The sequence below is a fragment of the Periophthalmus magnuspinnatus genome, chromosome 15 (genome assembly GCF_009829125.3).
Source record: "Periophthalmus magnuspinnatus isolate fPerMag1 chromosome 15, fPerMag1.2.pri, whole genome shotgun sequence".
NCBI classification, from domain to species: Eukaryota; Metazoa; Chordata; class Actinopteri; order Gobiiformes; family Gobiidae; genus Periophthalmus; species Periophthalmus magnuspinnatus.
The window spans coordinates 3872334-3888621 of record NC_047140.1 but is presented as its reverse complement, the minus strand read 5'-3'; the positions used below and the strand labels follow the sequence as shown (position 1 = coordinate 3888621).

General features: G+C 40.3%; 1 protein-coding gene across 1 annotated transcript in view; it reads left to right on the top strand.

Moving 5' to 3' along the window:
• pcdh15a (protocadherin-related 15a) overlaps nt 1-16288 on the top strand; it is a 301030-nt gene that overhangs the window by 168909 nt on the left and 115833 nt on the right. Inside the window, exon 21 of the mRNA XM_055227140.1 lies at nt 5080-5196. Within this exon, the coding sequence (XP_055083115.1) occupies nt 5080-5196 (117 nt within the window). The remainder of the gene's footprint in view (nt 1-5079; nt 5197-16288) is intronic.

The following is a 16288-nucleotide window of genomic DNA, read 5'->3' as shown; positions in this document are numbered from 1 at the left end:
GTCCACACAAACCAAAATAAACACGGTAACGCTGCCGGACGTAAATAGGCAAATTTGTGCGGAAATACCGACAGATTGTTTTTGTTTTTTAGAAATATAGAAGTGCTTTGTGCATTTGTGGACGGGAAAGATGTCTGCCTTTCTCTCTACCGGATTTAACCAAAGTTTGATTTATTGGTTTGCTCTGCAATTCTAACGCTGCACCCAATCAGTTTGAAGTGTTCTTTGGAACTTTCCTTCTTTTCCCAATCTCTTTCAGAAAGTGCCACCCCAGTCTGATAACTTGTCGAACTTTAGTGCTACACATATAAATGTGGCTTAGCAGCTAATTGTCAAAGAGGGAATGTTACGCTAAATCTGTTCTTAGATTTTTGCAATATTTAATGTTATTGTCTCATCAAAAACATGCCTGGAGATGTCATCCATGCATGTTTCAGTAATTTAGTGATCTCTTCCACGCCCTGTTCTCACCCTCCTTATGGTGAGTTGTAAGATTCTGTGCAATGTTCAGCCAATAAGTCCATTCTCCCATATGACAATTCTCCATAAATATACAAAAGTATGATACAGACCTGTACACGACGACATGACAAACCTGATGTGATGTGCAGTAGTTTTATTAGCAGAACGCTGATTGTGTTCTGATAGTTCTCTGAAGAGGGAGAGACTTAGTGCGAGAACAAAGGGGGGACTCAAAGATGAATGTGAAACTTTTAAAACATTCTAATTTGTTATTTTGTTAAAAACAATAGAAGGTAACATAGTCTTCTATATATGTTATGTGTTAGAAGTTAATACCCCGTAGAAGTAAAATACTCCCTCTTTAAGTTCTGAGGTCCATGGATAGTTGTTGTTTACAGTTAAAAACGTGTGATGCAAAGTATATTCACTCAATTTTACACCTTCTGAATATCTGTAATAGAAATGTCTTTAGTTGAAGCACATTCTTGGCATATACTCCTGCAGCCCTTTGAGAGACTCCGTCCTCTGATAAGGACACGCTTTGTTGCACAGTTCCTCCTATTATCCAGGAATGGTTTGATATGGAAGTCATTACAGCCCCACCGATATCAAACCGTCTCTTGAAATGGCCGACCTGAAGAGCAGAGCAGACCTATTGGTTCCACAGAGCGTCAGGGGGGATCGAGATGGAGCTGATTCCTCTGATTCTATTCTCTTCAGAACTCCCTGGGGACGTGCTGCTTGTTGACCGTGCTTGATATGCCCTTGCTCTGTTTTTGCCCTGTCTTTTTCACACAGATAGGTAGTATCAGGTTACATTTACTCACATTCGCTTCAGTCGCAGGCAGTCGTTCGCTAGTTTTATTGCAGCCTGTGTGGCCACTTGAGTGATGTTATTTTGAAGAAATAATCTGGCCCCTTTGGTCATTTCTGTTAGTTATTTCCCATTGTGATGATGTCTGTATCTAAGTCTTGTTTTGCTTTGGTTCAGACCTGGTTTAGTCCCACAGTAGTTGTTTAGACAAGGTACTTTAGTCCTTCTTTAGACCTGGTTTTACAAATGACTTGTCGTTGGTTATATTTACTTTGACTCTAATGTAAAGCATTTCTGAATTGCATATTGTATATTACTTTATAGTTTAAAATTAGAGTTAGGATTAGGTTTTCCATTTTCATTTTTAAGCAGCCCTTTATCATAAACATTATACTCAATATTCAAATTTTGTCTATTTTCAAAACAGCATTGTCAGTATTAGTGTATATAGTAACTTTTCTTACTATTTCTAAGTAAAATGTCATATAATCAACAAAGGAATTGAGAGATTGACCATTATGCTAACCCATGGGATTCAGAGTGTTAAAATGTGGGATTGTTACCATAGTAATTAACCTTAATTAATCTTTTGAGTGGTTTAACATCCTCAAAATGGGTTCTATAGCAGGAAGCTAAAACCCATGAATAGGTAAAAACTCAGGCTATTGTAGTGATCAAGATCTGGAGATGTGCGCCCGCTGCTCCTGACAGGCTGCCTCAGTGGCTTCAACGAATGGGTCAATTGCAGAGGACAGAATATTCTTTGGGAACAATAAAGTGTACCTTAAACCAATTCCCTGTCTGCATATTAGCCTCTCTTTTCAACCTGAAACATGAACTCTGGCATGTTTCTCTTAAGTCTATGTCCAGACGACCATAGAACTGCCTCACGTTTCCACCCTCCACCCGGAGCAGAGGGAGCAGGAGGAGCAGGAGGAGCAGAGGAAGGAGAAGAAGCAAAGGGAGCAGGGAGAACAGGGGAAGCAGAGAGAGCAGGGGGAGCAGAGGAAGCACAGGGAGCAGAGGAAGTAGGGAGAGCGGAGGGAGCTGAGGGAGTAGACTTTGTTGTTGAAAGCCGAAGAGCGATCATAGATTTTCTTCTTTGTAACGCTAACCTGTGTTTAGATCAAAGCGGGGCCGTCCTCCACCGCTGAGTTGAGAGCACCCATACTGTTACCCATGGCACCATCAAAACACTGGGAGTAAAGAGAGGTGTCAGCACAAGGGGAGAGCGCAGAAACAAAGCAGCAGACTTAACACTGGCCAGGTTCAGAGGTGGTGGTGAGGTGGAGGACAGTGCTTTTAGCTGTTTTAGGGACTAACGCTCAGAAGAGTTTAATGGCCACCCCACATCAACAGTATTAAATACCATATATATATATATATATATATATATATATATATATATATATATATATATATATATATATATATATATATATATATATATATATATATATATATATATATATATTGTCAGCTGGATTATAGTTTATGTAAACCCATTCAGATTTGGTTCTCAGATTTACACATTGTGGTATTGCAAAATAATTATTTTGGCTTTAGCTTTTTTGTACATACCCCAGTAAAAGTAGTCCAGGTTTAGTGCTTTTTCATTACTTAGAGAGATGTAGTTTTGTGTTCAAAAAGTTGAAAACGCATGGGCAAATCTGTGGAATGAAGCTGTACCCTATTTTTTCATTTATTTGAGCAAAATGTGTCTTGTTCGTGTACAGATGTATTGTAAAAGCAGCTCTTGAGGTCAAAATATTTCTGCTGCCTCCATCAAATTAGGAAGCCTTTTATATTGGGGTAATCAGGAAGTGCATTGTTAGGATGCTAGGTTTTGGTCTCTGAAAGTTGCAAAAAGTTGAGACTCTTCACCTGGCTCTTGGTGCAGCGTTTGGAGTAGGGTTGTAAGTATCAAAAAGTATCGAAGATCAGGTCAGATCAAAACTAGATACTCATTTGAGTCACATTCACAGAACAGAAATGAGCTTTAGAATGACCTTGAGCCGTATCAGAACGATTCTACATAGACTAGCATACACAATAACAAGTACATGTTTAAAGATCTGCTCAATCACCCCAAAAACCTACTATTAGTATTGAGTTACTTTCCACCCGGGTTAGATCTAACGTCACATGGTAATGTAAATTACTACTAGTACTACAGTTTATGTTGCTAATCACATTCTACTGGCTAAATAAAGAGTGTTTTTATCATCGTGGTATCGGAGTCCGTTTTGGGTATCAAGTCTCCTCAGTATCAAAATTGAGTTTGAAAAAGTTTTGTGACACTAGTTAATGGTGGGCAGTGCATGTGAACAGTGGAGTAAACAGACCTCAGCTCTGAGTCACAGGTCACACAGAGCCCATGTATCTGCAGGAGTTTGATGAAGTGTGGAGATGAGATAAGAAGGAGCCCATGTGAACTGCAGCCTGGGGCAGCCCTGCAGTAGTAATTAGCTCTCAGTACAGGGCCTGGGTGCTGCTGGAACGAAGCTCTGCTACACTGCAATATAATCAATGTACTTTAACCTGAAGAGCTCAAATGTGTCTATGATTACAGATGAGTTTAGTTCAAGATGTTTGCTAATGTGTTTTCTTCTGAGAATGTAATGCTATCTCTTAAAAGCTCTGTGCAATATGGATGTTTCACAATAACATTTGAGCAATTATAGCTGTGGACATAATATAACTTATAGAGTTAGAGTAGAGTAGAGTTTTAGAGTAATAGATGGACTTGCTAAAGCAGAATGTTTCAATGTCTAACTCCAAGGCTCATTATAATTACTCCAAATGTCATTTACTCATCCATAAAACAAGATAGTAGAGATACATAGCCAGGTGATTAGCTTAAAGATGCACTATGTAACTTTTGTGGCCGAGGGTAGGATTGTGTTTTTATTGTTTTATCTGGAATGTACCACAGTAAGGCATTAAACTTATCTACCTAAACAGAAACAAGCAGGTGCTACCACCAGAATATATTAGAGATGATTTAACAATGCATGATTATGTGCTTTTAAATTGTGCATTTAGAGCCATAAACATCTCTAGTCGATTGAATGCAAGATATATGAGTTAAATGCCATACTTCGGAACATTCATTTAACTGTGTGACCAGTGACAACCCCTAAATAGAAGGTATATTAGGTATATTTTGTCTTGCCCCTGTACAGATATATTGTAAAACCAGTTTTTGAGGTTAAAATCTCCATCTAATTATAAAAATTATTTCTGGGTAATCCGGAAGTGTGTAGTTAGCATGCTAGTTGTTGGTCTCTGAAAGTTGTGAAACGCGCTTGTCGACCATTAGGATGCTTGGAATCCATTAGGCTGGACCAGTGCAAACCGTTTTTCATGTTTTTTACACGGGAAAAATCAAGTCAATGCAACACAACACACATATTACAGATTTTATGTGGTATTTAATGACACGAGTGCACAGAAATATTATTTACTTTGATGGACAGTGCTATAATTGAAATGTAGCTTTAGTTCCCAAAAGTGAACAGCCAGGCACATTCGCTTCCTGCAGTCATTTTCATAGTGACAGGCTGAGTCCACACAATCGTGGCTATAGCATTAACTGAAATCAAACAAAGCACTGGCTGCAAAATGTGCTCGCCTCCAATATTTCTCTGTGGGTAAGTGAGCAGCATCCACAAAAGTAATAGGAAATTGAATTCATAAATACGTTTGACCCTTTCAGTGCCAAATCCTGTCAGTAAAGCTCTTTGAATGCTCTCTCTGAACTATGAGTGTAATGCGATGTGTTTTGTCTTTTGCTGTTTTAGGATGTGAACGATTTTTCGCCCATCTTCAGTCAGGACTTGTACAAAGGGATGGTGGCTCCCAACGCAGAGAAGGGCACAGTCATCACCACTGTATTTGCAGAGGACCAGGATCCACCTGTGAGTACTCAACCAAATATACACATACACATATTCATACACCTTATTATCGCGGGGGTTATGTACTAAAAATAACCCGCAATAGGCGAAATCCGTGAAGTATCAGCTTTATTTTTTACAGTAATTATATATGTTTTAAGGATGTAAAACCCCTCACCACACACTTTATACACTTTTCTCAAACAGGCATTAACATTTTCTCACATTTCTCTCTTGTTTAATTAATTAACTAATAGTGACTCACGTGTATTTCACAGTTCCTCTGACCGTGCCTCTTCGTCCGCTGTAGTGATTGACAATGGTCTCCAGTCCCTTAGCCAATCAGGACGCAGATCACAATGCACGTTCACAGGCTGTAAAAAAGCATGTAAAATTGTACTAAAACAATCAGAAACAGTGAGGCCATGAAAGATGAAGCGCCGAAATAGTGAGGGACAACTGTATTGTATATGTAATGGTAAAAAATATTCTTAAAATAACTTATATCAATAAATAACACAATGCTACGGTAATGCGACAGTAGCTCAGTTGGTAGAGTGTTTGTCCACTGATTTGAAGGCTGGCAGTTTGAATCCCGCTCTCGACATAAACATCATTAGTACAACGGTCCGATTCACTGACCCACAGGTTGACAGTGTGAGTCCAGATCCCACAGATGAATACTTGTTGTCGCTGTGTTCTTGTCTATGTACACTGTTTTATGCCTCTGTGTGTGAATGGGTGAGTGGTTCCTTGATGTAAAGCGTTCTCAGTGCCTTCAAGGTGGAAAAGCGCTGTATAAAAATATGAGCATTTACCATTTATTTACCTGGGAACATACAGCCATATTTTTAGTCTAATCGCTCTTCTGTTTCCATTTTTACTTTTACTTATTCTGTTCAAAAAGAAATGTGAGGCCCTGAGGAAAAACTAGGAACTGGAGCTGATATCAATATAAGAAAAAAAATCAAAAAACAACACACACAAGCACACATAATATCAGCAGTACCAATATTGGACCTGATATATATCGTTCATCCTTTAAAAAAATCCAAAAGGGATGTTTAAAAAATCAGAATGATGATGAATTTAAAGTTCTTTTTTTTATATTTTAGCCCTACACATCTTCCTATGTCTTGTCTGATGAACATATATTCTTCCTGGAGCGCCAAGATTATTTGACTGCCCAGTTCATTCCACTCTAGTTTTTTCTCGGTAAAATGACCAAAACCCTGTACGCACTAAAGCCCGGTGTGTTCCTATGATAAGAGGTAGCTAAAAGCCCCTTTAAATGTCCCTGTACATGTGCCTGGTCATCCATTAGCAGTGGAGATGCTGTGAAGTCCAAGCAGGTCTCATTAGGACTGCACTTCTGTGTGTTTTTAACAAGCAGCAGATGCACTAATTGTACATATCGTTTTAAGTATCCCCCCACGATTCAAGGGCCAGTTGCTTCATGTCTGATGTTGCCCCTCCACCTCGAACTCGGAGTAAGGCAGGATTTCAAAAGCAGGAAGAAGCAAAGAGAAGAAAGGCTGTTAGAAGTATAAAAAAACAGCAGGACAAATTACATCACAATATTATTCAACAAAATGGCTCAAGGGTTTCAGTGAGAGGCCGCTTCTGCTCAGTCCAACTAAGCCCACATGGATACTGAAACCATCTGATAGGATTGTGGTCTGGAGGAGGGTCTTTATACAATGTGCTACACTAAAGGCAACTTGTTACTTCTTTATTTGCATATGGAGCGTGGAAGTATGTCTTTAATTTGATTATTTTTATACAGTAAAAGTATATTTAAGGTGGTAGCTGATGCATGTTTTAATAGACATTTAATAGGAAATACATGTTTACCCTTGTAGCACTGCCGGTATTATTTTATACAAAGGGAAATGACCAGGCCCTCTTTTTTCAGAGTGGAGGAGCTCATTAGTCATCTATCATTTCTAAACAAAACAATTTCTGATTTGATGAAATGCTAAAATAACTTGCACATGTCAATAAGATGACTGTTTGTGCAAAAATCTCTCTGACTGGCCGAGGATGGAGCCAGTGACACCTACAGATGGAGGAAGGTCTGGAGAGTCTCAGTTTGGCCAAAAAATAACTTGTGCAGTAATGCTATGAGGACGGCCATATTTGCAATGCTCACTTTTTTACTGTAACTTGTCAATACAATTAGACCTGAACTTTCCATGGCATCATTATACCGCTGGTTGCACCATTTTGTGAAATTACAGTTTTATTATGAAAGCTGAAATGTCAAGTGCAGTTGTTTCCAAGAGCTTACAGTTTCGTCTAAGTGCCAGAGGGCTCACGGTTTCAAAGCGGAAACATTTTATTCTCCCAAGGTTAGTAAACTTGCACTTGCCCCCAAAGACAGACAATTTTGCAAAATAGATCAAATTGATAGAAAAAGCTACTGTTTTGTCAAAAGGCAGTTTTAGCTAACACAAGCACATCCCAGAATGACAGTAAAATTGCCCACTTTATTGTCTCTGGGGAGGTTAAAGTGGAACTAAAAATTAAATCAACTTTCTTTTTGCTACTAAACTGTGTATGTGGTGTTTTTAATAGCATTGTCTACTCTCCCTAGTGCTTTTTGGGGTAATTTTAGTACAAACGATGTATATTTGCAGCTTTGAGGTCAAAAATGTTTAAAAACTGGTGCATCCTGGCTCCACCGCTATTTTAAGTGCTTGGTGATGTTACACAAAACTGCCCTGATTACAGCCAGGTGTTTCTGATTACAAACATCTGGCTGCAGGGGCAAAGTTTAAAGTGTGGATACCTGTTAGACCAATCACACTGTCCCTATACCTCCAGAACCCGTCCCTGCATCCACCCTCACTCTCGTCTTTAGTCCTCCAGGAATTTCCCAGCTTGACTATGAGCGTTTAGGTTTAGGTCAGGGCTGTCCAAACTGCGGCCCAGGGGCCAAATGCAGTCCTCAGACCAATTTTTGTTGGCCCTCCTAAACTGGCCAAATTGATCAGGAAGTATTTTTTTTACTAGAAACTGAAGAGATTCTACCTCTATAACCTGAATGACATCACATTGCATTGTGATACAGACCTAAAAATAATGTTCCAAGTCTTATTAACGGTGCAATGTCTCTGTCAAACCTGTGTTAAATGCATCATTTGTCTCCCTGTGTCCACACCTGTATGCGACCCTCTGTGAAAAAGTTTAGACACGCCTGATTTAGGTGTTTAGTCCCTCACTTTACATTTAACTAAAGCAATCAAACGTTGTCCAGATAAAACACTGAAAAAGTTTTACATCCCAAAACATCCACACACACACATATATATATTTTTTAAACTGGAATAACCCTGAATAGTTTGCAAGAATGTTTTCCTCAAAAAGAGCAGGGACCCTGGGAGCATATTCTGTATTGACAGCAGTACACATTTAAATATTTCATGGGGCTTTGTCTGGTTGCTTTCCTCCTTTCATATTTCCCTTCTTAAAAAAAAAAAAAGGAAAAAAAAATCAGTTTTCTTAAAGATAACACCCTTTGTAATTATTCGTGTTGAAAAGTAGCTGGTGTAGAACTAACTTTGCGGCTGTAGTCACCTTGTTTTCAAAGACTGCTCTCTTGTAGGGTGGGGAGGTGCTTTGATGCTTTTGTGGGTGCTCCCTGCTGCGCCTTAGATTGCAGGGAGTGGGTGCAGGGTGCTGGAGCAGTTTTTCTCTGTGTCACAGAGAGAGAAGAAAGGGCCTGTCTACATGACATTTAGCTGTGGGTGGTTCAACAGTGACCTCCAACATGGCCAGAACACATTTGAGAGTGGGTGTGTGTCACTGACTTTGGCTAAGGAGATGCTTCTTCTGAAAAAGTTTGAATTCAAAAGTTTGCCTCAGCGCCCCGATCGCCATCTTGTACCGAACAAGACATAACCGTCCGAGTGGTGCAATAAAAGTTGTATGGATAGTGAGAATTCTCTGCTAATGTTTTATTGATCGGGGGTTGTAAAAGTTGTTGTTTAACTTTTTCGGTGGAAAAAATGAATTTTTACAACTTCAAACGCCTCAAGATAACACTTAAAAAAATCTGTAAGTAAAGGCTGGTTTTAAAGAAAAGTTACAAGATATACAAGATATATAAATAGTCCAAAATAAAAACAAAACAAAAACTACTTCAAAGACACAAGATTGTAAGTGACCAATTGCAAATGTACCTAAATTGTATTCTTATATACTTGTTTATGGCGGGGGTTAAGTCCTAAAAATAACCGAAATCCGTGAGAAAGTCAACATGTTTTTTTAGAATTATTATATATGTTTTTTGCTGTAAAACCCCTCACCACACACTTTATACACTTTTCTCACACAGACATTAACATTTTGTCACATTTCTCTCTTGTTTAAACTCTCTCAAAGTTCAAACCTTCGTAGGCGCCTTTGTCGGTGCAGAACGTTTCATCGACATTGTGGGTTTTATAGCAAAGGACAAGTGTATAACAAACTTCAGAATTTGTTATCTTGACAAGCCTAAGTCTTATGCCTATTAAAACATATATATTATTAAATTTTTTATTTTTATTTTTTTTATGTGATACAGTATTACTTATGTATTTATTATACATTCACTGTATACTTGAGCACAACATTTACATTACACATATATAAATAATGACCTAGGATTACACACATCGCATTCACTGGCATATTTAGCTCTCCTCTGCTTATAATTACCCAATCACATATATTACCCACATGTATTAACATCTTTTATTCATGTAAATGGCTGCGTTTAGTTATATATAATCACATTTGCAAGCTCCCGAGCTCTTTGACAGACAGCAGGATTAGATTAGAAAGCAGGAGCAGCCTAACCCAGTCTCTTATTGACCTGGATTTGAGAACTCAATGCATTTTATTGACAGGGCGAAGTCTTAGACACCTCAGATAGGAAGGAAACTGCTTTGTCTATAGTGCACAGCGTACACACACATACACACATACACACACTCACGCAACCCTCTTTGTCCTGCTACACATTCTCAAAGCCCACAGAGCACAAAAAGAAGAAGTTATTTTAAGCCGACTGTGGTAGAATTGTGTGACAAATACCTGCGCGGCATATTTGTGTGGTTAAAAACTACTTCCCACGCAGAGCAGTGTTGAAATAAGAAATGAGTTCGTAAGGAGGCTAATCCAATCAAGACTGGGTTACCTGTTTAACCCTGGGAACGTCAATATGAAATTCTGAAAATGAGAGCTCGTCACCGTGGAGACCAGCTCTGATTTTACAGTAGAAAATTTGATTCAGGGAAGTTTATTTTAACAGATCAAAAGTAGCTTGGAAATATCGTTGCTTTGTAAAACTGTAAATGTGCGCCGAACTTGTGCTTCAAAAGAGTTGTAGTCAGAAGGTTAACTTTTTGATTAAAACTGACTGTTGCCGTGAGTTTGGAAAAGTAAACAGCAGCGAGCTAAATGAGCTGGTTTTCGTTTCAATGCTAACACTTTCCTATTACTGAAATGAACAGACTATTCCAGAGTAACTGCTAAGTCTTTATTAGTTTAGGATTAACTTAACTAATCCTTGGCGGACTTGTTTTATGTGTTTGCTGCAAAAACATCTCACGGTCGGATTTATTTCTGTCTCCAAGGTGCTGTTATTATTCAGTTTGACATGTCTGTGGATTAAAACGTGCACTCTGTAACTTTTCTCATGCTTGTATCTATGGAGATGCTGCTGCTTTACCTGGAATGTTGGACTACGTGTTTTTCAATGTATTTATGAGCAACAAAGACACCTGAAAAGACAAGTTTAATGCTGTGGAACATCCCAAGCAAAGAAATAATATCTCAATTTCGACAAGTAGTTAGAAGTTTCATTGGTGGTCGTCTGGACACCGTGCCGGCTCCATCCAGACGCCATTTTGCAGTCGATGTAACTGGCTTGAAATACTGAGTGGGTGTCCCGGGTATGAGCCTTATCCGGGTTGAGACGGTATTCTGGATATGGCGTTAACATGTACTCAGAGAAACCAGGGTACTCATATCCCTGTATACATAAGGAATCTGAGTATCCTGGATATTTAGAGTGGTAACTATGGCAACTATGGCACAGATATGGCAGGGAGCTAAACAAACATAAAAAAATATCACAGATTCCCACTGTAACCGTTTAGTTTAAGAGCCACATGGACGTTACCCCGGTGTTACATGGTGGTAGTGGTGTATTAAACTGTACACTGCTGTATTTTTTTTTATAGATACAAAATAATATTAGCCTACTTTCAAAAGTTCTGGGTTTGAGTTTGAGTCGTGTTGAGAAAGTTGCTCTTCCTATCGTATTTGTGACTTCAGTTCGCACATGCTCAGTACAGCGTCAGTGGCGTCTGCCCCAGTATCCTGAATACTGTCAGAACATCCCACTGAGAGTATCCTGGTTTCTCATAACCTGGATACTGCCTTATCCAGGATAGTGAAATCAGGATACTGCGTACACATGGACAAACTAAACCAGGATAGAGAAAATACGTGATCATAACTGGAATATTTGTGTGCGTGTTTTTATTCACTGAAAAACAGAAAAAACTTGCATTTCCACAAACCTGACTCTTATTTGGCCTAGAGAAGGGTTCCTTTGACTATAATTTTCCACAGTATGACATCAAACACTTCTATCTCTTCACGAATGTCCCGAAGTGTGGCTTTAACTTTCTATTTCCAGCTGAGTTTCCACCTCCACAGTATCACTTAAAGTACATGTTTAATATTTACACTCATAATCCTAAAAATAGCACTGCATCTCCTGCCTAACATTTCTCATTACATTTCGGAAAACAGAGAGAAGGCTTTCAGATATACTTTTAAAAATCCTCAGTGAATTCTCGGTTCTGCTTTTGTAACCTCTTACCGACACATTTGGATGAAAAAAACATCTCTCTCGGGACATGCACTGCTACTACTCCTACAACTCGTCTCCTTTCGCCCCAGGTTTTTCCAGCGTCTCCCGGGTAACAAATCAGTTGAAGCGAGAGTGAGCGCGCTTGAAAAACCCATATTACTAATCAGATCGTGTGAGAGAGTCTGCGGGGACGAGAGGGCCATGGGATAAGCTCTGCAGATGATTAGTGATCAGGAAAGCGTGATTTATCTTAATCAAAGGGTCGCATTAAAAGTCCAGCCAGCGCTAATGAATATGAGGCGTTTTTCTGCAGAGAGGAGGGTGGGAAGAAGAGGAAGAGAGGAAAGAGTGTGAGTATGGGATGGATGAGAGGATGGAGAGAGTGAAGGAAGAGAGGAGGGGGTGAAAGAGGGAGAGTGGGAAGTAAAGTAAGAGAGAGGAAGAAAAAAGGGTGAGTATGGGATGAATGAGAAGATGGAGAGAGTGAGGGAAGAGAAGAGGGAAAGGAAGTGAGGTTGAGAGAGCGAGAGGGAGGGTGGGAATAAGAGGAAGAGAGTGAGAAAGAGGAAGAAAAAAGACTGAGTATGGGATGAATGAGAAGATGGAGAGAGTGAGGGAAGAGAAGAGGGGTTGAAAGAAGGGGGTGGGAAGTAAAGTAAGAGAGAGGAAGAAAAAAGGAGTGAGTATGGGATGAATGAGAAGATGGAGAGACTGAGGGAAGAGAAGAGGGGTTGAAAGAAGGGGGTGGGAAGTAAAGTAAGAGAGCGGCAGAAAAAAGGAGTGAGTATGGGATGAATGAGAAGAAGGAGAGAGTGAAGGAATAGAGGAGGGGTTGAAAGAGGGGGGGTGGGAAGTAAAGTAAGAGAGAGGAAGAAAAAAGAGTGAGTATGGGATGAATGAGAAGAAGGAGAGAGTGAGGGAAGAGAGGAGGGAAGGGAAGTGAGGTTGAGAGAGCGAGAGGGAGGATGGTAAGAAGAGGAAGACAGTGAGAAAGTGGAAGAAAAAAGACTGAGTATGGGATGAAGGAGAAGATGGAGAGAGTGAGGGAAGAGAAGAGGGGTTGAGAGAGAGTCTGCGTGTGTGAGTGACAGAGAGAGCGAGGGGAGGAGAAGTAGAGGAAGAGAGAGTGAGAAAGAGAGGAAGAAAAAAAGAGTGCGTATGGTATGAATGAGAGGATGAGAGAGTAAGGGAAGAGAAGAGGGGTCAAGAGAGAATCTGTGTGTGTGAGAGAGAGTGGGAGTGATAAGTAGAGTAAGAGAGAGTGCGAAAGAGAGGGAGAAAAAAACTAGAATGAGTATGAGATGGGAAGAAGAGGAAGACAGTGAGAAAGAGGAAGAAAAAAGACTGAGTATGGGATGAATGAGAAGATGGAGAGAGGGAGGGAAGAAAAGAGGGGTTGAGAGAGAGTCTGTCAGACAGAGAGAAGGGGTGAGAAGTTAACGAAGAGAGAGAAAGAGAGGAAGACAGAAAAGAGAATGAGTATGGGATGAATAAGAAGATGAAGAGAGTGGGGGAAGAGAAGAGGGGTTGAAAGAGGGGGGTGGGAAGTAAAGTAAGAGAGAGGAAGAAAAAAAGAGTGAGTATGGGATGAATGAGAAGATGGAGAGAGTGAGGGAAGAGAAGCGAGAAGAGAAGAGGGGTTGAAAACATCTGTATGTGTCTGAGAGAGAGCGGAGGGGTAAGTAGAGGAAGAGGGAGTGAAAAAGAGGTAAAAAAGTGAGTATGGGATGAACGAGAAGATGGAGAGAGTGAAGGAAGAGAAGAGGGGTTGAGAGAGAATCTGCGTGTGAGAGAAGGGGGGTGGTATGTAGAGGAAGAAAAAATGAGAGAGTGAGTATGGGATGAACGAGAAGATGGCGAGAGTGAGGGAAGAGAAGATGGGTTAAGAGAACGAGAGAGAGGGGAATGGTAAGTAGAGGAAGAGAGACTGAAAAAGAGAAGTAGAAAAAACAATGAGTATGGGATGAACGAGAAGATACGATGGAGAGAGTGAGGAAAGAGAAGAGGGGTTGAGAGAGCAAGAGAGAGAGGGGATGGAAAGTAGAGTAAGAGAGAGTGAGAAAGAGACAAAAAAAGAGAGTGAGTATGGGATGAAGGAGAAGATGGAGAGAGTGAGGGAGTCGAAGAGGGAAGGGAAGTGAGGTTTAGAGAGTGTGTGTGTGAGAGAGAAAGCAAGAGATAGGGGGGGGTGGTAAGCAGAGGAAGAGAGAGAGTGAGAAAGAGAGGAAGAAAAAAGTGTGGGTATGGGATGAACGAGAAGTTGAAAGTGAGGGAAGGGAAGTGGGGTTGAGAGAAAGTCTGTGTGTCAGAAAGAGAGAGAGCGGGGGGAAGTAGAGGAAGAGAGAGTGAGAAAGAGAGGAAGAAAGAAAAGAGAATGAGTATGGGATGAACAAGAAGATGGAGAGAGTGAAGGAGGAGAAGGGAGGTTGAAAGAGAGAGGGAGTGGTAAGTAGAGTATGAGAGAGAAAGAGGAAGAAAGAAAAGAGAATGAGTATGGGATGAATAAGACGATGGAGAGAGTGAGGGAAGAGAAGAGGGGTTGAGATCTGTGTGTGTGTGTGTTTGTGAGAGAGAGATGGAGTGAGAGAGGAGAGTAGAGATAGAAAGAACAGGAAAAAGAAAAGTAGGTGAAAAAAGAAGGGTAGAGATATAAGAGAGAGAGAGGGACTGAGGGAGAGCGAGTGAAAAAAGGAAAGAGAGTTTGAGTGGGTATTTCTAACATTGTGGGGACTAAAATCTGTATTAACTGTCATTTTACGCGGAACTGCCGCTCTTAAAAACAACACATCCCCATGACATAATTCCTTTAGTAGTGTGGATTAAAACAGGTTAAGATTAGGATAAGGTTCAGACACGCTACGTAATGTCGACAAAATGCAAGAAAACCCAACATATGTGTGTGTGTGTGTGTGCGCGACGCAGAGAGAGGGGGGTACTGAGAGAGACGACAGGAGAAAGAGAAGTGGCTGCAAAAAAGAGTAGTAGACAGAGATAGGAGAGAGTGACAGTGAGACAACAGAGACTAAAAGAGAGCGAGTGAAGGAAGGGTTAGAATGTGCTAGAGAAAACAGAGAGGTTGGGTGTGTTTCTATCACATAGTGGGGACTAAAATTTGTATGCACACTTAACATCACAGGGACCTATCAAAAAAAAAGGTCCCTATGACGTCAAATTGTTAATATTAGACCAACAACATGAGTTAAAGTTCAAATATAGGTTTAAATAAGTTAAGGTTAAGGTTAAGCTAGGACTAATTATGTTTAAGGTTAGGATCAGTCCACAGAAACTGAATGCAAGTCAAAGCGGTAGAGGGAAGAAACATGATAGAGATGGGAAGAGAGCAAGCGATAGAATGGGAAGAGAGAAGGAGAGAGAGAGGCAGTGGAGCATTTCAGTTGTAAATGAATCTATGAGTAGCTCTAAGTTGATATTAGCCTGCTTAATGGAGGACACCATAATGAGGCCCATGACAAGCTCCAGCGTTTACGTGGAGTAGAAGTGATAGATGTTGTACAAAGAGCATATGGCTGCACTGTACAGATAACAGGACCCTTCTGCCTCAGTTCACTACATTCAAGCAGGGGGCAGTGGTCTGGACAATCTGTCGTGAAGTACTTTGGTCCCATATCTAAATGAATGGACACAAAGAGCATTGGTTGAAGAAGAAGAAAGTAGAAGTTGAAGTAGTATTAGTCGTTAGGATATGTTATAGTTTATTGTATAAGCCTGGCAGTCCTATGAGTTATAGCGGTTGTGGTAATAGAGCTGAAGTGAAAGTACAGTACAGACTGCAAGAATGTGCTCTCGCCTCAGACGGGCTTCAGTGACTTTCTCAAACAATCCTCCTTCGTCTGCTATCGTATCCAGCCGCGTAGAAATAGATGTATCAATAGTAGTAAAAGCTTGTTCCATCAATCTTCTTCCATTTAACTGGCGCCAGGTTGTGATTGCAGCTGTCTGAACAGGGACTCCATGACGTGTCGCTCCCCAGACACTTCCTCCAGCTTCTTCATCCTGGTGAGAGGTGGAAGAAACTCACTGAGACCACTTCTATCCACGATCGTATTATTATTGTTTCTGTGCAGCTAATTATAAAATGTGTAAACTGAATTTGATTCAGGAATGCCTTGGTCACAGTTCAACATTTTATTTGACTACACAGTTTACCTATGAATATGGTAAAATTGGCACAAACACAAAAAACGTCTTTGTATTTTGTCTCAGTAATGTTTGTGTCGCTGAACT